The sequence below is a fragment of the Athene cunicularia genome (genome assembly GCF_003259725.1).
Source record: "Athene cunicularia isolate RWA chromosome 3 unlocalized genomic scaffold, athCun1 chr3_part1, whole genome shotgun sequence".
NCBI lineage: Eukaryota > Metazoa > Chordata > Aves > Strigiformes > Strigidae > Athene > Athene cunicularia.
In genome coordinates, this window is record NW_020799097.1 from 51319739 (window position 1) to 51345155 (window position 25417).

Below are 25417 nucleotides of genomic sequence, written 5' to 3' on the forward strand. Positions count from 1 at the left end.
CAAAGAAAAATGTCTACTTACCAGATTAATTTCTGGTTAGCCATTCTGTCTTACAAGTTTAGCATTGTTCCTATTTTAATACCTAGCAATTGTGTAGTCACCCAAATAAACCCAATGCGATTAATGAAGTTTAATGCTCTAACCTCTCATACCAGTGTGTGCAAGCGAAAGGAAGTTTCCCCATCGAATTACTGTATTTAGGTCTGACTGGTTTAGCTGATATAGACTAATATTTCATACTATTCTGATCTTTTAGCTTTAAGATCTCTACTTGAAATGTTTATTTCTGCCAAGAGGGCCTTAAAAGATCCATCCAAAGCAAAATATATTCTCTGCCTTACCACGCCAGACTTCAGCGAAACACCCCTGACCAAGCTTCTGTTCCAGAAATAATGAATCACGTGCAACTTCCCATGCATCTTTAGCCAATCCAACAGTTTGTGGGGTATTATTCGTAGCAATCACAGTTAAGTTAAAACACAAACCATCAGCTTTCTCTATAGGAGAGGAAATTAATAAAAAAAACACACTTATAATCCAAAATTATGCATGCATTGTGAAAGATGGAAGGTGACTTGTCTCTCAGTGCTGCTTTAAAGTTCATTTGCAAACACCGATTTTTGCATATTGAAGGTAAGAGCTTTTTTGTTAGCTTGCAGAAAAAGGCTCCTTGGTATAATTAATAGATTACTATGCGAGCCTTGATTTACTAAGGACAGTGGTAATTTGTCAAAATCAAAACCTTCCGAGGAAACACAGAATTTCAGTTTTCGTTTGCCATCAATTACAGTGAAAGTTGAAGATTAAAGACTTTCAAAGTCAAAGACACAATTCCAAAGGCATTCTTCCCAACAGTTTGAGCTTTGCTCTTTTTTTCTTGTGGGTCACGGTGTCCTACATTTTCACCTTCCATCTTGTAATCCCCACACAAAGAGCTATTTTAGAATAATTATTTTGCTCCATACCCATCCATACTTCCCCAAACTGCCCATTTCCCAGTCTCTTGATCAACTGTAGGGATTCTCGTGGAATTTCCCAGACATCTTTGGTTTTGACAGACAGATCAGTAAGCCTTGGCATTCCTTTATGACAGGGGACTACTAAGCGGCAGCAAAGACCTGCAGCTCTTTCTGATGGAGCCAGAAGTGAAGCCGACAGCAAAGGAGAGGAAAGAAAAAAAAGTGTGACATGAAACAAAAACAGTAAGCATAAAAACAATGCTACTCACAACAGCTGTTAGTTGCATACCACAAAGCATCCTGGAAGATTAGAAATTGAACACTGAAACATATTCATTGGGACAGAACAGGAAATATTTTAATGTCTGCTTCCACAGCCTGAAATGGAAGGTGACCACCAATGGTTTTCTTGTGAACTCAGGACTTCCCTTCTCCAACAATGCTGCATTAAGATAACTTCACGAGTAACTGGTATACTATAGTATAGTATAACCGTAAGAATTCATCTCTAAGTCAAAAACTGGATTGTTTCTGTACTAAGTGAAAGAAATACAGAGAAGATTCTCTTTTTCTGAAAGTCACAGCAATGAAAATTTGGTGGACTTCTTTGCTAATTTTTTTCTAGGTATCCTGGGAAAAGATGTTTTCTGTATTCTACTCTGTGGGAAGGTGTTTTTACAGGTGTCCTGTAATAAACTTTTTCTGCCATTCTTTCTAAATCAAATCTTTGCTAGTGTATGCAGCCAATCCTACATCATTTGGGACAGATTCATTATACTCATCTCTCGCAAAGCTTCATGGAAGACTAAGCTGTGACAAAAGTCACAAAATACTTCAGCAGGAGTAAACAAATGATATATACAAATATACATATACACACACATTGTGCAGTATATGTTGCACAAAGCAGTCTACAATATAAAGCTTGCACAGCGACTTGTATCTTAAAACAGGTGCAGCAGAGCAGAATAAGGTGGGGAACTGCAATTGTATTTCAGACTCAAACATAATGTTTATTCTCCTGTGCAAGACTTCTTTCTGGGCAGGTGAACAGTTTGTTTCAGCATCACAAGGTTGGCAAGCATCGAAGCTCCTTGCAACACCAAGCTCTACCTCCTCAGCACAAATGTTGTGGGACGGTGGGGAAGTCCCTACAGACACCCTGACATGGATCTCTTTGTGTCTCCTCTAGCAAGACAAGAAAGATCGCAAACCAGGGAAGATTATCTAACGAGTTGGCATGTCTTATTCCAAGGTAATTCCAATAGGAACACTAGGACAGGGACTACTCAACATATAGATTGTATTTGGAAAGCTTCCTTATGAGTTTGGACAGATGCAGAAAGAAACTGGAGGTTTTTAAGATCTCCTTGTTTTCTTTAATTGAAAAAAACCAACCACCTTGGCATGCTGGTGCTCCAGTTAAGCCTAGACTGCACTCAAAAGAGCTTATGCTTGACAGGCCGTCTGTTAGCGACTGGGTGAACAATTCTTCAACTTCAGATGTGCCGTTACTGGACTTTACTCTGACATCAGGACACCCTGGGGATCTCAATATTTTTCATTTGTAAATCTCATCTGTGAAAGTCCAGACACTGCCATTAACTTTATTATCCAGGTAAGAAGGGGCTGGGATAAGAGGGAAGTCTGGTTAATAAGGATACTTGGCAGGGCGCAGGGATACCTGTGCTGTGTGTGCACAAAAGTGCACACTTTGTACTTCCAACTCCTGACCTAGGACTGCTTACATGAGACCAGACTCTGTCTGGGTAGCTTGGTTTCCAGCTGCCTGGACAGAAGGGCTCCTCCAGCCTGGATAGCTATGTGATGAAGGCTGAAGGGTGAGCTGCAGAGCACACCTGTCCTGCTGTGAAGGCACTGACCTATGGTCTCAGCAGTGCTTCTGCAGAAACGATGCTGATCTTTATGGAGTCATTTGGGCATCTTTGAGCTCTCCCTAGAAGTAAATTTAGGCACTCACAAGGCGTTGTGCTAATCTACCTCCCACAGTCCAGAGTGAAGAGCAAACGGTTAGAGGCAGCCCTTATGTTTCGAGGCAGCTGGGGCTGGTATGGAGTGAGGGCTCCTTTCTTCACCTGAATCTGGGAGACCACAGGTGAAACCTCTGGAGTGTGGGTCTGGACCATGCCCTCCTGAGCTATCCTACCTGGATGCTACTGACTATGCCTCTGTGTTGCTCAGAAATGGCTGTTTCCAGATCTATTTGTTCCTGCATCTGTGCATGGAAAATACACCACCCAAATAATTTGCCCACAGAAAACTAAAAGTTGACATATACCAGCTGGTACAGTGGAGCTTAAAATTATCTTCCTTAGATGTGAGTTTTTATACATTATTTAGCCTAGTTTAATGTAGAGTCACCAGACACAACTAGAAACTCTCCCAGGCAGCATACAACCATCAGAAATTGGGCGGAGAAGACAGCCAGATGTCTAGTATGAATAGCATAAGAATACAGCAGACAGAATACAAAGAATACAGAAAAAACATCCCACAGAGAAGTTGATTCCCCAAGTAAAAATTATGAAAAGTTTTTGAGCCATGAGCATTTGGCATCATCTGTTAATATCATGAATAGCTAAAGTTTTTAAAAATAATTAAAAATATAAATTTTTGCTTTAAAAACAACCATGTTGAGAAGCATGGCAATCTTCTGTGTAAGAACTGGTTGTCCTATACAGAGGTTTGGGGGACTTTAAAGTTGTTGCACATCAATTGCCAGTGACAGCAGGATGCACTTTTGGGTTGAATAGTACATGCTACACATAATCACAGAAATTTAAAAAAAAGAAAAGGAGCTTGGTGGGTGGACACAAACAGTGTGCATGAAGAAACACCCACCATGCCATATTTTTTAAAACGAGACCAATTATAATTTACATGTTAATACTTTGTACATTGAACACAAATCCAATGGGAAAATTTGAGTCAGGTAATATATGCAAATCTTTTGGTCATTGCTTTAGGTGACTGAATTGCACAGTGCAATTCCTTATTTGCTTTATTAGCAACAGTGTGCTGCAAAACAGGACATATTAGCACTTGCTTATGCACAGAGAATTCACGCTTTGAGATGTGCAAGTCAAATTCAGTAATTCTGTTTGCTTAGAAGAAAGAGAGCAGGCAAAACCTTTACCTCAGTAGAGTGCTAGCTTTTAAAAGCTCTGCCACTGTACACTGTGAATGGCACTCAAAGCCATTTATAACTGTAATGGGAAAGGGATAATGGAAGATGCATTACAACAAGCAAGAGTCATAGCTCAAATGACTCTTTAGGGTGTCTTACACATACATCAGCTCAGCAGCAAACACTTTTGTTTTAAAATACTTCAGAGTGCCATGTATTATCTGAAAAATTACCTGAATAATGCTGAACCAGCTGCTGAAGAGTTTCAAATTGTGCCCGAGTTGTGATATAATATCCACCATTGTCAAGTTTACGAATCTTATAATGTTTGACATGATCTCCTTTCATATCATCCCAGTCTCGAATAGACAGGGAATAGGCACCTGTTCCAAGCAAAGGAGAAATAAAAAAATTTAAGTAGCTTTCAGACACAAAGATTCTTGTTTGCTGGTCAGTTCTTATAAAGTGATATTGCTTCCAAAAATGCTTACTATACCTTGAAAAAGAGCCAGTGAATCTAACACAATGAAGTAAGTACCACAGAAATCTTATGATGTTCACCCCATGTCCCTCTCACACTTTTCTAGAAAGAAACCAGGACTTTTGTGTAAACAAAACCTCACATTTTAACATTTACTGCTTCAGGTTGTTAAATTGACTTTTCCTGTTCTAAGTGTCAGGTTACTGCAAATACTATACTTTAGGTAAATGCCAGTGGGCAGTAAATATCAAGATTTTCATAGGAAGCACTGGAGATAAAGACTTTATATATGCACAGCGTTGTTGCCCAGATGGATCCCAAACTTCTTGATAAACATTAAACAATCAAATTAGCATACTTTGTATGTTACAGTGTTTGGAAGGTGGTACTACACCAAGACTGTGAGACCAGGAGATCTGCAAGAACTGCATGTTTCACTTTCCAAATCCATGCTGGAACTTTAGAGCTTACTGGGGGGATTCAGATGCCCAAACACAGAACTTAAGTCCCATGTGAGATGCCCCAGGACATCCTGCTTGGCAGTTTTTTCTTAGGCTGTCACATTTGTCTGATCCACCTGGATGCCCTGCAGGCATTTCAAATGGCTCCGGATGCTCATGGCCAGGTAAAGGAACCTCAGTTGAGGGGCTGGATTCAGTTTCAGGTGTAGTGATAGCTGTCTGCAGGTAGGCTATGGGCTTGATTTAGATGCCCACACATAAGCTTCTGGTGCTATTAGGGCAGCTGAATGTCAGCCTAGTTTCCATGAGCATTATGGCACTGTAGGTATCGATGGTGTAATGCAGGTTTGACAAGCACTAGGTGTCTGCAGTTGGGGGCAGCTGAACTGAACCCTGGCTTCCTGCTGGTGTCAAGGGAGCTTGGTCACCTACATGCAGATTTGCACATTCAGGTGTCTTTAGTTTGAAGCACAGTCCTATTCTGCTTACAGTGACACCCACACGTTAGTTCTCTACAAAAGCAAAGCCATGTTTTTCTGCATAATGCAGTTTCTGAGCAAAAACACGGCCATTTCAAAGGCCGTGGAGAAGACAAGTCTTCACTCATGGCTCAGACAAATACTGTGTTTGCTCAAAGGTAATTCAGGCATTAAAAAAAAATAAAAATGTAGGTAACTGGCAGCTGCAGAGCTCTCAGGACGGTTCTACTTCTGGAGCCTGGGCTGCTTTCATTGGTAACTGTGTCAGGTAAGGGCAGGAAAGGAAATCTGCCAGCAGACAATTTTGGACAACATGAAAGGTGGAGTGATTTCCTACAAGTCTGATAGCAAACAGCACCAACTACTGCTTATCCCAAGTCAGGGTACTTTTCAACACACCTGGCAGGTTCACATCCTCCAAAACAACCTCCACCTAAGTGAAATGGTTTAAAGAACCCACATAGTTATGAGGTTGAGATTCTTGGTGTAAGATGGTTTTCCTGAATGTCTCCTCAGGAAGAAGTTTCCCCGACCATGTTAACCTGCAACCAGTCGCAGTGGCGGGTGGCTCACTGCTGAGGGAGCTGCACTGAACAAACGTCTCCACCCTGACTCCAAGGACTTCTCAAATTCCCTGTTGTTTGTCCTCTAAATAGGAGGAAAATAGCCAGCACTTACACAGATGATTCTGGTTTATGAGAATGGGAGACACCCTAGGAGGAGTCACAGGGTTTTTATTTATAAGTGTAGAAAAACACTGTTTGTTTAGGGTATTTTTCTGAGGAGGTTCTCCCACTGAGTAAGTACATCTCTCTCAGCTAGGAGGAGTTCAAAGCTTTTTGGGGATTTGCAAGCACATCTTGTGTATGCTTTGTACTACCACTCAGTTGTACATTGTCAGCCTACTCTCAAATTTTTCCAGGCAGTGCTCTCCACCTCTGCATTTGTGAGTTTTGATCCACTGGCAGCAGCTGTATTTTCTTTAGTCACGCTCTCTGCCTATCTGGTCACTATTTTAGATTCCTTAGGAAAATGTAAACAATCTGTGGCTCCAGGTCTGCAATCAGAGCTGTGTGGGTGGCCCTCTGTGGACCCCCGCTGACCTCAGATCAAGTTGCAGAACTGGAGCTTTAGTTCAAATCTGGACAAAAACAAGAACCAAGATGGATTTCATTATTCATTTATTTAGGCTGTTGGTTATTTATACTATTCATTATTATCTGATGATAAATTAAAATATAATAGATATACATAATAAAAATTTGGATAGAAATACGATGTTACAATATATCATACTAATGAATTTTTAAAAAAAACAAACCTAAAACCAGACAGCCTTGGAGGGTGGAGATTGAAACCAGGTGAAGGATTATACAGACAAGAGCTGATGAAGTACCTGGGTAGTCAGGCATTGAAAAAAACAAAAAGTCAGCTCTGGATGATTTATTTTGGAAGTAAGAAGAGAAGGCAACCACGATCTAGGGAGGTTAAATTCATGCTGAAGTCATCCATGATGATACTTTTAACATGATCCTGATTAATTTTATTATTGTTATTATTTAAAGCAGAACGGATGATTCTAGGTCACAAAACAATTCCTGCCTCAAGCCCAACATGGCTAGCTGGAGTAAGGCATTTTGAGAAGACTTATGGGAAAAGGCACCATTTGAGCCCTCCCAGCTGACTTTTTTCTCTCTCATGAACAAGCAGCTGCCTCTGTTTTCTTCTAACAACATATTGAAACACCACAAGGATGAGAAGGGAAATAGGCATTTTTGACAAAAACCATGCATGTTTGTTTTTTTCCAACAGCTTTGATGCACACTTAGCCTAAAGATGTAGAAAACCTTAAGTTCAAATGCACAGAAATTAAGCTTGCTGCTGTAAGTCCATCCATGACAGATTACTCCATTTCCCCAATGCTTTTGTGTCTCACAAGAAGATCTAAAAAAAAGCCCTGACTTAACTAAGTAAACAGCCCTGCAAAACATATCCCCTATCACTGTATAAAAAAATGGTCAAAACAGACTACACTGATAACATGGTTTAGAGAGAGTGGTGTGTTTGTTTTTAAGATCCATGTGTGATGTGAGTGAATTTTTAAACTCAGCACAGAGTGGAACGAAGTCCTGCTCCTCACATACATCACAACTGTTGGTGAAAACAAACAGGTGGAGGCTATTTGCAGAGAAAGAGCAAGTCAGAGCCTGTCTTGCTCCTGGTGAGAATGCCTCACTGCTACATAAGGTATGGTGAAATTGTGGAGTGGCAAGATGGGAAATTAGCTGTCTGAAACAAGAGTACGTCTACTCAGATCATGTATCAGAAAACAGTCATCAAAGCTATGGGCAGTGAAGAAAGAATTCAGTGACTGCAGGAGTCAAAAATGTAAAACTTAAGATTTCAGATGACAGAATGCAGCACCTGAAGATAGGTCAGGTAGAGAGGAGTGGGAAGTAGTGTTTCTCTTTAAACTCCTTTACCAGCCATGACTCTAACCACTCTGCATGCTAACTCTAGCTGACAGAGTGTGCTCTGATCAAAGCATTAAGAAGTCAGTGCTTTAATTACATGAGCCATCATTAGACTTCAGAACTTACATGGAATTAATTCTAGTGACTTATGCTTCCTACAGCTATTGTTTTGGATTGCTGGTTAATTGAGAAATGGCCAGGTTTGTTTTCACTTAGTTGCAGGTTTTCTCCTCAATAGCTGTATGAGTTAAAAGAGATCTTTTCATACGTGTGAAGCTTTGAAGAAGATGTTGACAGGCCTCATGAACAAAATGTGAAAGCAAAGACAGCATCCACCAAGGAAACTGGAACTCCTCCAATATTTTTAGAGGGAAGGAGGAGAATACATCCTTCCACTTGAATTCAACAGAATGGATACAGTTGAATACTGTGTGAATATATTAATCAGAAATATTTTTCAAGTCTTTTCACTGTTAATCTATGAATTTAAAATTGCTTTTTTTTTTTTTTTCCCCCAGGGATCCAGCATTTCAAAGGGGAAAGGCCAGAAAAAAATCCCCTAATCATCCCAAAATAATAACCAGTGCCTCCCTCTCCCTCAAAATCTTATTTTACATTTTCCAGGAGAGGAGATTAAAATATTCTGCTTGTTCAGAAGTAAGTAGTAATTTTCACCAAACTAGACTGGAGATTCCCAGCATCTGTTCACAGTAAGCTAGCTGGCTGTGCCTGAACCTGAATATGGACACCAGGAGGTCTGCCTTCAGGAGCCCCACAGCTGCTGTTGTGAGGGGCCACTCTCCACCCAACTCCACTGCAATTGTAGTATCCTCAACACATCGAGAGAAACAGTGTGATTTTCAGAGTCTGACAGCAGAGCAGAGCACCCTGCCTTGTGCATGACTTCCACTGCAGATACCAGGGGTTGGGCATGGCGTGAACTGCACTTAGGGTGTTTTTGAACACTTACTCTAAGACCTGGGATGCCCAGACATGTAATTCCCTAGCACGCATATATGCAAGGTGACACTTATCTCTACCTTCATACCACTGAAAACTGTATTTCACAAACTTATCATGATTTTTCTCATATATTGTCTAATTTCTATTCAGAATAGCTTTGGCCAGCCTACCTTTGGTAGTTTCGCTTTCCCGGATCAGGAAGGTACCTCTGGGGTTTCCAAATGACAACAGCTGCCTCTCGGCATCTTTTCGGCCAAGTTTGCCAAAGTACCACCTTAGGGAAACACCAGAAATAGTAAGACAAATGCTACATAGAATTACTAGGTAGTGTAACAGAGATCAGATATGGAGGATTATTTGTTGAAACTATCGTTACTCCAGCATATTCAACCTTTTTTGTCATACTGTGTCTCTCTTATTGTGGTGGGAAGCTAATGTGACAAACTTTGTAGTAGATATTGTATACACTGTGCAGTAGCACTTTGCATCAAGCCTATAATCAGCAGATGCTAAGAATGCTTGTTTGGTGTCTTACGAGAAAGGCCAGACTTTAATAAACACAGAGCAAGACCTGGCAAGTGGAAGGAACAGAAAAGGAAAAGGGCAGAAAAATGCATCGCTGCTGAAGAGCAGTATTTTACAGATGTTGCTATAAACTACATCTTTGACTTACATAGAGATGTATCAGTATTCAATATCTTTGTTGCAGCACAGCTATAAAACCTCAGTAGAAGGACCAGATGCAACCACTTTACTGTGGTTATAGAAGACTTTCAGAGTTTCAGTACCTTTTTCCTTCCTGCAGCAAGCTGGGTTTGTTGTTTTTTTTTTGTTTCACAATCAACCAAGAACAAACTATAGTAGTACCCGCTCACCTATATAAGCTCCTCCAGTGTGTCTTTTATACTGGAATAATATGGATACACACAGCACTCCATTTTCCGCAGATATGTCCTCATTATGCTGCCTGCTGTATGTGTTGTAGGCATCCTATCACTGGTAGGTATTTGTTGATAAAACGTGCCCTCTTTAATATACAGTTTGCATACTAATTGACTCCAAATATTTTTACAAGTTGGTTCAGGAAAAGCAAGGGCACCTTTTGCTTAAAGCTTGAAATTAGTTGACACTTGAATAAAGGAAGCAGACCTATGTTCCTTTAGGTTTTCTTCCTTTGTTTTGACATTGAAAAAGCACTGAGCTTGTGCTTCTTTTGTTACTAATTACCTAATTATTTATCAGTGCAGTTAAGAACTGAAATAAAAATAATGTAAGTCATTTGAAAAATCACTGCAATCAATCAAAACCAACTCCTCAAACCTCCTTCAAATACAGCACTAATGGGTCTTTACTATGAAAAGAAAACATACTCCTCTGCTTGGATGGAATCGACTGGAGCCACATAATTACTGGGAATGTAACCAGTTTCGCCTGTTGTCAAGCTCCGGGCCTCCCACCAGTCTCCTTCCCTGCAGAAAGAGAGGTGAGGAGAAGTGAGAGTAAGACACGGCTGTAAAGACAATGATCTGACTTTGTTAATAGCACCTGCAGCTGCATGGCCTAAGAAACCACAGCAACTCATCTCTTTGTCACCAGCATGATTCTGAGAGAGCTATTTGCATCTAAACCCAAATAATATATGTACTCTGCTACACCTATTATTATTTCAGTGGCAGTTAGTACTGTAGCCTTCCAAATGCAGCATAATCGCATGCACAGACATAAGAATCCAGTGAAATCAGGTTTGGTGAGGGCTGAATTTGGACTAGAATATTGAAAACTGTCTCCATAGCAATTATTCTAATACAGACTCTTGAGAGAACTAATAGAAAAACTGCCAAACTGAACACTGTCACATCCACTGCTAATTTTAAACTTCTATGGGGATAATTAATCTGAAACCCAAAGGCATCAAAAAGCCATCTATTAGCATGGAGTTTTAGATGGTCCTTAAGGATCACACTTCATTGTCTAAATTCCCTCTCCTGGCCACCTAGAGGAGGTTTCTGAAGTAGCAGAGGACTAGCTGCATTTTCAAATACTTGCAAAAACCCCATTCTTCTACAACATTTAAATATAAAGAGGTCCATGCAGGACCATCTTACGGCAGTGTTCCACAGGCTTAGCATCAATTTTTCTCACACACTGGTGCGCGCAGTGGGACACGGTACTGCCCTTCAGACAATATGCGCTGCTGTATAATGCACAGCTTTAAGAGAAGTTTACTCCTCAGCTTTTTACAGGATACAATGATTTGGGATTCTGCAATTTGTATTTCATTCTGTGCACCAGATTCACTGATGTTTAACTCTTACCACTACTAATAAGCATTCTCTTTTCTATTTCTGGACTGCTTAGAAGCTCTCATTTCTCCTCTCTGTGAAACAGATATGTTCACTAAATAAAACACTATTATCAAATGTGGCCAGAGAAGCCAGCCTCTTCTGTAAGCAAGCAGTTACAGAAAACACATTGTGTAAGCTATTACTGGCAGGAAAGATTGAGTGAAGGTAAGCTCTTTCAATTTTCAACTCCACTTTCTTTAACGGTTTGAAGGAGTATGAACTCTCCAGAAAACAACTAGAAAACAGCTGTGATTAGTCAAAATTTTCCAATTCTGCAGTTTAAAAAAGTGAAGAACAAATAGCTTTTCTAGAGGCTGACACTATTGTAATACACCTTGTGAACATTAGTATGTCAGGCAAATGGCTCTCTCTGTGTCCCCAATTTTACCAGCTGAAGTACAAACACTTTCCCCATATACTGCTGTGGAATATTTCTGAGAGATTATGCCATGCTGTGGTTGGTAAATCGTACCATTACATTTCTTCTCTTTACTGTACAGATAGTCCACTAGATGGAGGTATTTTATCAATCTAGGGAGGAAAAAAGCACACCCGTGGATGATCACATCAGGAACAACCCCCTCTGCTTTGACAGAGAAGCTTAAATCTCTCAAAGCACTGCCAGAAAGGAGGAGGAATGCAGACTTTTTCCACAGCTCTTCAATTTTAGACACCCAATTGAGGTAGGAGGAGGCTAGTCAATAGGGCTAGCCAGGGTGTGTGGGAGTGGGGATGGCCGAGTGTTTCTGAGCCCTGAAGTCAGGCTCTGCTCTGAACCACCACCCTGGCAGGTACCTCTTTCCCCCAGACTGCCCTTACTATCATTTCTGACTTCAAAAATACAGGGATACCCTCTGTCCGCCATTTCAGGTATTGCCATTCTGAATTTTTAATCCAAAGCACAAATCAAATTTCATCTGTTGAGAGCTAAAAAAAAAAATCCAAACCTGTGCAAAAATTCTAGACAAACTAGTTCTGTGCACATATATGCTTTCTGGTTGCAAGGAGCATTGGTCGACTCTTAAAAAAATGGGCTTATTTCATATTATTTCTGATGTAAGTGAAAAGAGGAAGCATTCTCACAGAAAATCTGCTTTCTGAAGATTCCCAGCCTGGCTGTCAGTACTCCAGGAGTGTGATTAGGTCCGTGTTTATAAGCAGACAGCTGACTATGATGGGAACTGAGCTTCTATAATCCTACAAGAAAATCAGTGGATGCTTGGGGTTTTTTCCTCTTCGAAAATCTTCCTCCAGGCAGTAATTACCTGCATCAAAATGCATGTACTGCAATCTCCCACAGGTGGGGGAATCTCTGTCCCACCAACTCCCAAGTATGATCTCTCCACAAGTCCTGGTGCGCACCCCCTGATTTATAAGGAATTTATAATGTGTGGTATTTCTTCGTGTTTCAAGTTATGGCATAGTTTGTGTAAGGTTAGGAAAGCATCAGGCAATGTGAACAAAAATGGATGATAGGTTAAAAAAGGTTTTTTTTCCAAGTGCTAATTTAGAAGTAGAGAGGTTTAAAACTGCTGCTCCCTCTACAAGTCATAACTGAAGTTTCTGTGCTTTCATCTACATCAAAGCTCTTCAGCTTCATGGCTTCATGAAATATTCTACAGAATTACCTGATTATTTTTTTTTTTTTAACTTGAATGCACACTGAGCCAACTCCAACCCTGGAGTAGTTCTATTAAAATTAACAGGAGTTGCACCAGGGATGAATTTGCCTCACTGTAACATAGTGTAAGAAAAAAAGATGAGAGCGGTATCACAAAGCCTCTAGAAAGCGACATACTTGGTTGTGAAACCATTTTTACCTCTACATGATAGCAATATTGAACTTTACACAGAGCCTTCAACTTTATGTTCTTAGCCAAGAATTACAAGATGTTCAGATATAGGTCAGTAGCACAGTAGGTTTTAGATGTGATTGTTAAATTGCTAAGGGATTTTTTTCTATGGGCAGTTAATAAAATTAAAATTAAGTTGATGATTTTCAGGATGGAAGTGTGGTTTCATGTCAAATGCAACTGTACAGTGGTGCATTCTCACTTAACAGAATTTCCTAGCATGTTCTGACTGTATCACCCACTTTTAAAAGAAAGAAAACCCCACTTTTAAACCTGGCATGCAAGTTTGGGTAATGTCTCTTTTGTGAATCAGGTTTTAGATCATTTCTGTGTAGAGATACTTGCAGCAGATTGCAAAAAGTGTTAGTACATGCCTTGCTGAACTTCTGCGACTCCTGGTAAAGTACAGGGCTGGTACTTTCAGTTCTGAATGTAAGTTTACTGTGAAATGTAAGCAGTGAATCACAAAAAACTAATGCTTATTTTTGAAGTAAAGCTGCATGTGGTCGGGTTTTTTTTCAATAGTAAAGCACTTTGTGTAAGTTCACTAAATGCAAAGACGAGTAAGTAAGCACAGAGTAAAACCCCTACATATCTTGAATATCCAATATTTCACTAATAATACAAGCATACAAATAAAATTGTCAACGTTATAAGTTTAAAAATGTTAAAAAGCATATTCCCAAGCCTAAAACTTACGAGCTGTTAAGTATTTGAAATTTTTCTCCTTTGTGAAAACTCAAGTCATCTTCTGTTCTTGCTTCATAGTCATAAAGCGCCACAAAAAGAGTTACACCTGAAGAAGAAGAAAAGTGAGTTACACTCCATCACAAAAAACAGGAGGGAAAGCATCCCCAAGAGATGAAGTGTCTAAGCCAAATGTAAGCTACTCTGGTTGTTGAGGAGCAAAATAAGCTGAAGCCTCCTACTTTTTTGACAACTATTCTAATCCCTCTGCTTTTATGCAGACAGTGGGCATGCCACCTCCTTCACTCTGTACACTTGCATCAGTACACTCCTACATGGTGTAGGATCCCTAGTGGGCTACTCTTGGTTTGGTACTCACACACAGTGTAGCATCCCAAACAGGCAATGGGGGGAGTTTGAAGAGAGAGTTTAGACATAGCCGTGTCGAGTATTTCCATTCCCCCAGTAGAGGGATGAGGCAGGCAGGCAGTCAAATTTGGCATGTAGACATAATTTCTCACTCCCCAAGTGAACTGGCACCTGCAAGCTGAAGACCCAGCTCCACCCTCACTTCAATTCTTTGCACTATTTAATGAAATAACTTCCCAAAAGCAGCATGCTGAGACAGTTGTGCCTCTGCTGCAGTTATGTGACTGATACTCACTGAGCACTGAGAGAAGACTTTGACACTCACCTGTTCCTCCTCTTGTACGCAGTGTCCCTGTATGAGAGGAGGAATTGACTCCACCAAACACAGTCAGTCCTTGGCCTCCTGTGGCATGGAAGTTGTTGTAGTTTGGGATTGAAGTCACACCAAAGCTAGGATAGTGCTGTGGAGTGGGATCTGTCCCATAGCGGTAGCCTGAGCTTTGAGTTAAACTGCCATCCCTCTCGTCAGTCAGTTTTGTTGCTTCTTTATCCTTACATTGCACACAGCCCATTATCTAAAATCCTAGGAGAGAAAGGAGAGGACATGTGTTCATACGTTGATGCTCACCAGATCTCCCCAAAATCCACATACGATGAGGATCAAATTAAGTTCACTGCTCAAAAGTTAAATACTTTGAAAAAAAAACACAAGGGTTTGAATATAAACAGCAATGTATTGGGAAAAGCTCACACAAAATCTTCCTTGTAGTGGTTTCTCATGGCAGCCAGGAGGAGGTCCTGAAGCTCTTAGGTTAGTGGCAGCTCTCAGCCCAGCCCTGCCAGGCAATGGCTTGCATAGAAGATGAAACCCCTCTCGCTCAGCCTTCACCAGGAGAGCACGACTAGCTGGCAACAGACTTGGCCAAAAAAGTGCAGCGGGAGGTGTTCAAGTCTGACTCTAAAACAGAGTGAGGCACTTAGCTCACGGTTCATGTTTGACAGCTACACCAGAGCTGACTTCACCTAAAGGCAATACAATCTTTTTCCATTGCTGGAGCTGTGCGTGACAGGCAAAAAAGCAGACACAATGAGCTGATAGTTATTACAGCCCAGGAAAGTCGGAGGGAGCTATCAGATGGCACAACTAAAACAAAAGGAAGTGCCCTTTTATGCAGTACTGAACTGAAGGGTAAAACTTGCTGGTAGCAGAAGGTGGGGCTGCCAAAGGTATACAAGAGTTAAGAAACTAGAGAAGGTCCCGGAAGAATTAACATGTCAAATGCAGAGCATCTCAAAAAGTCTGGATCCTGGACAGGAGGAAACAGAGGGTGCAGCTTGGAAAAGGTTGCTCTAAGTTTTTTTATTCTTGTTCAGCACCCTCATGGGGCACTAACAGGGCCCGGGTTAATCTCTCTTAAGTTTAGGTGCCTATGCCTCTCTAGGTGGAGGGAGACAGTGTGATGCACCACATCTTAGAAGCAGCACTGCAAGGTTAGTCCTGTTACCTGGTATTGCTTTTCATCTGCGAGCTCTTTACATTTTATAATCCATGTGCTGGTGTTACTGAACTCTCTCCTATTGACTCGAGCTGAAACCAGGCACAAACCCTGAGTTTTTGAAGCCAGGCATGATGAATCTAGGGAATCAGATACTCATCTGAATGCACCCTTGATCTGAACTGGTACAGTGACTCATATATGTAACCTGGCACGCAAACAACATACTCTAAACACTGGGGCTGCAAGAATAGCAGTGACAATAGAAGAAACTTTAAAACATTTGCCTTACTAGACATACTTTGTCCAGAATATATAAACAGACAGGGAGAAAATGCAGGGAAGAGAAAAAAAAGAGAAGTATAGCAAGACACACTTTCACCCTCACATATTTCTTTTCACGTTTCAGCCAATATCCATCACTTAGGGTAAATCAAAAGCCTATTCTTTTTCAAATATCCTCATTTTTCTGTAGCTGCCAGGCTGGCTATTTTGTATGCCTTACCCCAACATCAACACAGGAAATTGGTTTTGACAAAGTCATGGGATTCAGAAAAAGCATATTCCTCTGCTGCTAATGCTTGAAAAATTATGCAGCAGCTCCCTGCTTGTCTGTGACAGTCCACAGCCTGGATACCTGCTTCCTAAATCTAAGCTGCTTAATTAAAAAAACCCCACTTCTGTTGATGGGTATTTTCTACAATTTGAAGATAATTGCAGTTATTCTACAAGCCTGTTCAGAAAACCAAACACCATTTTAATGTATTTCCCTGAGTTGTATTGCCTGCAGTTAGCACAGGTGTACTGTCTCTTGCTTTTAGCTTAACTTAAAGGTGCCCTTTATGCATTTCTTGATTTCCTTCAAGGTACCACATCCACTCAGTAGAGTTCCCCCACTGAAACATTTAAGTCTCTTCACACAAACAGCAACAAGGACTCCTGACTCTCTCTGTACTTGCTGCAATGGGTGGCACGAGCTGGGCTGCCCCTCAAGAGACTAAAGTGACAACAGGTCCAGGGAAAGGGCTTTGCAGCCTGGAGTCTGCAAAATACACTGCTGCTGCTACTGCTGAGGCAGCCATGCTGGCCTCCAGCCTCTGCTCGCCCTGGTAGTTGGCTTGGTGCTGGAGATGCGGGGGCCTGTCCATCCCTGGAACCAGCAGTGACTCCAGGGGAGCCCACAGGCCAGCTTCGTATCAGCTGTGAAAAACCGCTTGCGGAGATATCTCTGCTGCTTTTACCCATTTCAACAGCCGGATGGTCCGCCTCTGGAGACCCTCTGTTTGCAGATGTCATTCAGAGGTGAGGTTTTCCCAGGTCCTCTCAGAGCCAAGGAGCCCCAGGAGCAATGTCAGGGAGTTGAAGTAGGACCACAGGGAGGGTGAGGGTCCCACGGGGTGAGGGCTCATCTCTCTGCTACCAGCACGGGAAGAGCCCAGGGAGGATTCAGGTGGTAAGGATGAGTCTGGGACTCACTGCTTGGACCCTGCTACACCTCTGTGAAAGCCTGCTTCTGGGATGTAGAGAGCAAATATGGGCAGTGAGCAAATGCTGAGTGGGAGATGCCGTGAGGGAAATCCCAGCTCAAGGGAAAGGGCAGAGAGAAGTGCCGACTGTCTGAACAGGAAAGAGTGACCCATTAAAACAGACTGGTTAAAAGGTGCAAGTGATGGAATATAGGCTTATTCACCTCAAAACAGTTAAGTGATATGCAGGCTTTGGTATTTAAAGAACAATCTCAGCAGCCTTTTTGTTGGCTTGAAAACTTACCTCCCTATGAAACTCTATTGCCTCCTCCTTTTCCTCTCCCAGCTCTGTTTCTCCTCTTGTTTTTTCCCATGTGTTTTCACAGGAAAAAGTAGAAAAGCAATGAAAGAATGACAGAAAACAAGAGATGGGAAACATGAAATCTGGGAGAATGGTGGGAGGAAAGGGGTTTTCTTGTGGCTCATTCACAAACGTTCAGCTGAGCAAGGAAAAAAGTCTCCACTGAAATCTGGGAAGATTTTACATACCAGTTTAGAAGGGCTGCCAAGACAGCCCTACACAATTCATTTGCACACTGATGAGGAAAAAGTTAAAACAACAAATCAACTGCAAAACTAAAATTGTTCAAAGTATTCATTCTGGAAAAAAGTGAATAAACCAGGAGATGGTATACATATATACTGGTAGTTTCAGAAAAATAATGGTTTGGGGTTTGCTTTTTATTAGGAATGATATAAATAGAAAACTATCGAATTATCAGTTTCTTGATTTTTGTTTGGTTTTTGCTCCCTTTATCTTTGCTGGCAACAGCAGCACAGAGGGAAGGAGAATTTGATGCAAAGTGAATGACTGACAAAAAGGGCTTTTTTCTTCACTTGCCCTCTCCCACTTTGTCACAGTGTCTAGACAATCCGAGTATAAAGACTGCTTGATTGTAGCCTCTTGTAAAATGTGACAGAGGGTGTTACATGCATGCATCTTTTCAAGCCAAGTCCCTGAAAGTTGTCTGTTCCTGGCTCAAAGAAACCAGCATCACAGGGAGTTGGATAAATGTGAGAGAATACATGTACGCATGTACATGCTTAAAGCGATTTCAGCTAACTCAGGGGTTTCATAGACAATAAATATAAACTCCATTCAGCATTGGCCTTTGTGTCAATGAATGGATTCCAAAAACTAATCTCCTTCAGTATCGCAGAGCAGGCTTTTAATATCCGAAAGTCTCATCTCCCTGCATGTCAGCATTTGGAGCCGTGGAAGGCTGGAGTTATTCAGCCAGCTCTGAGATCACCAAACAAAATCTGGAGCCGTTTTACACTAAACTCTCTAGAGACGAGCACACAACATTGTTCATCCAACATGCTGCACAACTTACAGTAAAGGAACAAGATTTTATTCATTAGGAAAGGCAGCATTTCTCAGATGTGTGAGTTATGGGTCATGCAGCACTATCACAATTTGACACTGGTATTGTTAAAAGGTATGTAACTGGCCCAATTAAAATGAACTTTTCTAATGCAAGCAAGTTGAATTTGTTTATTTTAATGTTGTGCTTTTATGGGCAATATAAAACATGTGTTTTCATGACAACATAAAACATTTACATCTCTTTTGAGATTTCCTTAGAGACAAATAAAAATAACCATTATGTTATTTGTCTGCTTTCTTGTCCTTGTTATATTTCTTGGAATCCAACATTTAGATTGCAAGCAATCCACCATCAGCCTAACCAGAATAGTAGTTTCCTCCAACACGGTGAACAGTACTTGACAAAAATATAAAATTAATTATATAATTATTAATTATTTATATATCCATAGCACCTTAATTACTCTCAGTTAGGAAAGTAAAGCTAAGCAGATGTTATTAACACTATTATTATTTTTATTATTGTAAATCATCCTCCTTCAGTTTTTCTGTTGGTTCTTGATACAGAACGGAAACCAAGACTGAAACATCCACCAAAGCCACACATCCACTTTATTAACAGAAACAAAAGCAGTACTCTGTCAGCGAATCAAAGCCTATTTTAAAAGTAAAAGTTCCAACACGTTATATCTGAAAAGCATAAAGTTTTGATAAGCCTTTGCTTAGTCTAGCTTCTGCTGTTGTAAGCCATCAGGAAAAGATGGATGGGAGGAAGACGGTGTAAATTCACTCCTTCAGAACATCAGAAATTTTTCCTTAAGATTTGGCAACTTGCAGCTGAAACTGTGAATTATGGTACCTCTTCAGAACCTGCTTTTTTGAGTGTCATAGGAGGTCTTTAAAATGTCTGAGAGAGGGGTAAAGGGAGATTCAGGGAAACACTTGTCTACTCTGCACCCTCCTATCCATTCCATGGCCTCTGTTCTCCAACCCCTTGCATAGGAAAGGAGACCACCATGGCAGAGGGCTCCAACCTGCTGAAGAGACATGGAGCAGGTTCAGACCCAGCAGGGCACATTCTCCTTCCTCTTGGATTTCTCTGGAATGAAATCTGACGGTATATTTTTAGGACAACTTCTTTCAGTGAAAGATATGAAAGGGAAAGGCTGGATGACTGGTAACTGTCAACTGTCTTTTTCTGACCAAATCTTACAAATCTTGTCTGGAAAGCACCAGCAGGAAAGATGAGTTAAAACCCAGTTATGTTAAAAGGGAATCAGAAGAACAAAACCCTTGGCTTTTATTCAGTCTCAGTGGTGAACATGCTTGTTAATCAGACCAAGGGTTGCAGGCAGCATGGCTGTGAAAAGTATATTCTCTATGGGATATCTTCTTGGTGTTTTATGTTTTGCTGAAAGCACTACAGAAGTATCAGTCTGTGACATCAAATAAGCCTAATTTCATGAGCTACACTAGGATTTGATATTCAAAATGCTACATTCTGAGATACCGTGAAGATGCAAGAAGGACAGAAAAGGCTTTCCAAGAATAAGAACTACAAGAATTTTTAAAAGACACTTTAGTTTGCTGTGGAATGCCTCCTGCAGGCTGGATAGGGGGAATAATCAACACAGAAATTTATCCTGAAGTTGAAATGTCTTACTTTCCATGCCACCATTAGTAGCTCCCTAGAGAAAAACTGATGGAGCACATATTTTGAGACACAACCCTGAGACACATTAAACCCCCCAATTTTCAGAAAAGTCTTGCTCACCCACTTTGAACACCACAAGTTGTTAGGAAGGCATTCCAAATTGGGCAACAAATAGGCACTTAAAATTAGTCCTATGTAGGTCAGTAATTCTCATGCTGTCTGGTTGACAACCTCTCTTTCACTTACATCGATGCTGATGGGAGCATTTTGGATTTCCAGAATTAATTCTGTGTTAGTTTCAAGCCAACTCAAATTAAACAGATGGAATAAAATATCAACACTTGTTGCATTATTTTTGTTTTTATCTAGTAACTCTCTAGTAGGACCTTTTAGAGGACTGTCTTCACTTCAGCTTGACCAGTGATTCCACAGTTTTTAGTGACCATAAAGCACGTCAGAAAGATAAAACAAATACTTTAAAATAACTCAAACTCTTGGGTGTTATTCATTATTTCTCAGGCTTGTGGGTTACTATATATATACATATAATTTTTATACTAATGGCCCCATCTAGAAAGAAACTAATTTTACTGCAATGTGATAGATCTGGTTCAGCCATGAGAGAGGCTGGAAACTGGAGATTTGTGTAGAATGCCTGCAAATCTATCACACCTGTCCTACTGCATTAGAAAATGTAAGTCGGAGAAGACAGTACTACAACCGGATGTCCTGTGACTATTAAAGATATGCAGAAAATCTCACATACACAATGAGGTATTCCTGAACAAAAGGCCAAAAACACCAGGGTAAAACTTCAAGTCAAGTATGTATCAGGATCAATGACTGCATTTAAACAGCATTTTCACGAGAAAAACAGCACTGAAAAACGCCTGGGCTGCATTCATTTGATTTTTGAAGAAAGTCCTTTAACACTTCACTCCCAGATTCTGCTTTAGTGGGCTGAAAAGAAAAATCTCAGCAGTTAAATTGCTTGTTTGTCTGCAGCAGTCTAAAGTCAGGACACTGCCCTGTGGCAGTGGACATCCATGCCAGAGGATTAGGAAGAGCAGTCTTAGATGAGCTTCTGCTGCCATAGTGCCATGTTGGCTCAAAGCAAATGCCTTTTACAGTGCTGGAGTGCTCTTAGTATTGTTTCTTGCCAGCATAAAGTTGCTTTGGAAGTCTTCTACAGTGGTGGCAGAAGGGATTCAGGAAAAGGAGCAGCTCGTGCTGCCATGAGAAGAACAGACCCTGCAAGGAGCTTTGAAGTGCCATATTTTGCCCTGCTGTTCCTCCCCATTTACTGAGTGACTGGGGACGCAGCCCTGGAAATGACAGCTTCCTGACACTACAGACGATGTTTAAGTTGTAACACATGTCTGCAAAGTATAGCGCTGTGCTTGCCTTCCTTCTTTTTCCCCTTTGGGACCTGAATTAAAAGTCAGTTATGAAAGATGAAGATTTGGGCTTCTTCCCACCCATTTAATTTCAGCCAGCCTCAGAGGTCTGGACTGGCGAAGGGAAGGTGTGTGTTGAAGGATTTCATTGAACTACAACCAGACCCTTGGCTTCTGCCAGAGGTTGTGAGCACAGCTGTCCATGGGGCAGGGTGGGTGGCCACTGAATGACAGGAAGAAAGAGCGATGAATGTCTTGACAAACAGATCCATCATCCTGCTGGTGGTGTACTGTCCCTCTCCAGCAAGAGATTTATTACAATCTAGACAACATATTTATTACCTATATATCTGTACAATCTACTTATGACAAGCTAGAGTGGAAGAAGGAAGTGTTTCACACAGACAGGAGGGACAATAACCACGTCCACGTGTGGTGCTTGTTTGAGGGACAGATGTGGTGGGACTGGCTGGGAGCTGACTGGTGGGGAGGTCACCTAACAAGGCCACAAGAAGATGCATTAGCAAATGCAGGTGTTCAAGCAGCTGTAACCAAAAGCTCTCCAGTGCAACTGATACAAGAAGAGGAGACAAACACTCCAAACTGCCCACAAAACAACACATTGCCATGCTTTTGGTTTTCTGCAGCTTCTTTGCCAGCCAAGTCTGTGACAGTTATGGCCTCATCTTTTTAAAAAAAACAGTGAATTCTTTTTCACTCTCTGTGATACATCCCCTTCAACAAAACCAAACCAGAACAAAACATAAGAAATGATTAAAGCAGAGTCTCACCCTGCAATCTCTTAAAGTAGCAGTAACTGAGTTACGTCTTGTACTGTCTCAGGGCTTTTATTATTTAAAAAAAAAAAAAGATGCCCTAGAAAAATGCAGCACAGGAAGATGAAGATCAGTGTTTTTTTCTTTTTCCACTAACATCCAAACTTCACTTGTAATCTAAAAGGAAGAAGCTTACGTATAACTAATGTGAGAAGGAAGACCTGCAGGTTTTACATTCATAAATTGAAGACCAAGTCAGACTCAAAACTGCACTTAGGATTTCTCTCATTTTTTGTGTGCTTAATAGTGAGTTAAAGGAAGCTTTGAAATTAACAGCTAAAAGCAGCAGCTACACACAGTAATCACACTGCTTCCTTTACAGTTAACCCCCCCCCTCCCAAGGATGGGTCTATCCTTGGTTCTGAGTAACACATGTAGCATGATTTCAAGCTACATTCCGCCTTCATCATGCTGCTTGTGGTAACTCTATTCACGAGCAGAGAAAAGTGGGTGGATGGTCTGCATAAGCATTTTGAGCTAATGCACCTAAATTTTAAAGTGTCTTTTAAATATATAAATTAGAAAACCTGTATCAAGAGAACAACTGCTGCAAATGCCAGAATCATTTCATCTTGTAAAAAGAAGTGAAACAGTGTCTCCACTGATTTCCTCTTTCTTTTCCTCCGTTAAGAGAACAGAAAGATGATTGCAGGTTGATTCACACTGTTCTGATTTTTTTTCTTTCAATTCTTATTTTTAGAATCTATCCAGGATTAATGGGTGTTCATCTGAACCACAGTATGGGAGCGGCATGGAGCAGCATGCAAAATGCGAATCAGGATGGGCAGGGAAGGAAGGGGGGAAAGGGGAGGGAAGAGGCATAGAAGTCCTACCTGTTTGTTTCTTTGGAATATGTAAGAGGCATAGAGAAGACCCTCCTTTGTCTATGCACAAACGAAACTAACCTCTTCTACACCTTGTCTGACTTCTGGTTTGTGACAGAAGAATTTGGAGGATGTGACAGAAAGGAAATGGGAGCAAGCCGAGTCTCAAATCAGGAGATGATTTACTTTGAGACCATTCCTGGTGCCGTTCCCTCCTGAAGGGGCTCTTCTTTCACCTAGTTTGCTACTGCTAATATTTCAGGTGTTATTTGAATTCCTTATTTGTCCAGTTATATTGGGGAAAAAAGTACTCTCCTTCCTAAATAGGAGCAAAAATTTGCCTGTGGCCAGCTCACAAAGAAATCCTCAGTCTTCTCACCGTTACTGCAGCTGGCTTTAGCTACAACAGTGAAGATGCTTACAGGTAGAGACCCCAGACAAGGTGGCAACCACATGGTGACAAAGGCCAGTGAGCAACTGAGTCCTGAAGGTACTGACTACGTCAGTAACGGGAAAACACAAAAACTCTGCGTACACTTACACACACAAAAAAAGTGCTACTAGGGAAACCTGTTTCCTCAACCCTAGCTGTTGCCACTGCGGTTTCAGTGTATGACAGCTTACTTCTGTATGAGAGCTTAGGTACATGTACTGGGTCTGGATGGGGTTAAGTTTCTTCATAGCAGCCTGAACCCTGCTGTGCTTCAGATCTGTGACCAAAGCAGTGTTGATAACACACCCATGTTATAGCTATTGCTGAGCAGTGCTTGCACAGAGTCAAGACATTCTTTGTTTCTCACTCTGCCCCCACAGTGAGTAGGCTGGGGTTGGGCAAGAGCTTTGGAGAGGACACAGCTGGGACAGATGACCTCAAATGACCAAAGGGATATTCCACACTATATGATGTCGTGTTAAAAGCTGAGTTTTTTGAAAGTAGCCATTGCTTGGAGACTGGCTGAGCATTAGTTTGCTGGTGGAAGGTGGTGAGTGCCTTTGCATCAATTGTTTTCTTTTTACTTCCTTTGCTTATTAAACTGTTTTTTATCTCAACCCACAAGTTCTCTTGCTTTTGACCTTCTGTTTCTCTTCTCCATTCTACTGGGGAGCAGTGAGTGAGTGATTGGGTGGGAGCTTAGCTGCTGGCTGGGATCAACCCACCATAGTGAGTAATATATAAGTGATGTTCTTGGTCTGAAAAATAACTTCAGAGGCACACAAGTTAAGCCATATTAACCAGACAGGCAAGAACTGAGATAGTGCCTGGAGATGAATTTGTCGTGATTACAAAGACAACACATTACCATCTAGTCCATTTTGAGCAGAGATTTTGAAATCCAGACAAGAGTGGGAGGCTGAGATGGTAGTAAAAAACACCCTGGACAATGGGATGTGGAAGGAGACAGGTCCTAACCTGCATTCCCTCTTACAGAAGAGTGATAAGAGTTGATGCATACAGTCCAATCATGAGGCCACTAAAACCAGCGATTCTCAACTCTGTTTTGCCAACCACCCTACAAACTGCAGCTCCCCATGTTCTACAATCCCGTGGCTTCCTCTGTGCCACCAGGGATGTCTTCTAGAAGTCTATGGTCAGTCTCTCCTTCTTTTAAACCACACATGGTTCCTATCACCAAAAAGCTGGGAAATGCCCCTAGAAACAGAGATAACCTACACAAAGCTGAATGGAGCAATTGGCAGAGCAAAGCAAAGAGGTGAGTAAGAGGAGGGGAATCAAGGCAGAATCCACAAGAACGTGAGGAAAAAGAGAAGCTACTTTCCCCTTCCTTGGCTTCTGCTGAGGACCAGTGACCCACAGCAAAGCCCCTCTGCCTCCTCCAAAGGTGGATCACTACTGCTCAGCTCAGAGTGGACCCTGCAACACCCAAAGCCCAGCAAGGTTGCCTACATTCCACTGCTACGTCAGGGAACTCTAGGAGGTAGTACCAAAACTGATACATGTGGACCTAAGCCCCAAAAGGCCAGTTTCTCTCTGTCTTTCTTTGTCTCCCTCTCATTCTGTCTCTTTAAAAGATACCAGCATTCAAGATACCAGCAGCAGTAACAGAGGAACACAAAACAACGATGCTAGACAGATGCTTTCTCTCCTCTATGTATTGATCCCTTTGTCTTTGCAT

General features: G+C 41.3%; 1 protein-coding gene across 3 annotated transcripts in view; it reads right to left on the reverse strand.

Annotated features, from left to right (window-relative positions):
- Positions 1 to 25417, reverse strand: part of FYN (FYN proto-oncogene, Src family tyrosine kinase) — a 130874-nt gene that overhangs the window by 26205 nt on the left and 79252 nt on the right. The window contains exons 4-10 of one of the 3 annotated variants that reach the window (XM_026844510.1): positions 14545 to 14802; positions 13863 to 13959; positions 10336 to 10434; positions 9136 to 9239; positions 4341 to 4490; positions 966 to 1130; positions 342 to 497 (exon numbers count right to left, since the gene is read on the reverse strand). In XM_026844510.1, the coding sequence (XP_026700311.1) occupies positions 342 to 497; positions 966 to 1130; positions 4341 to 4490; positions 9136 to 9239; positions 10336 to 10434; positions 13863 to 13959; positions 14545 to 14791 (1018 nt within the window). In that variant the 5' untranslated portion in view covers positions 14792 to 14802. The remainder of the gene's footprint in view (positions 1 to 341; positions 498 to 965; positions 1131 to 4340; positions 4491 to 9135; positions 9240 to 10335; positions 10435 to 13862; positions 13960 to 14544; positions 14803 to 25417) is intronic. The other 2 variants (XM_026844509.1, XM_026844508.1) reach the window with 2 other exon arrangements.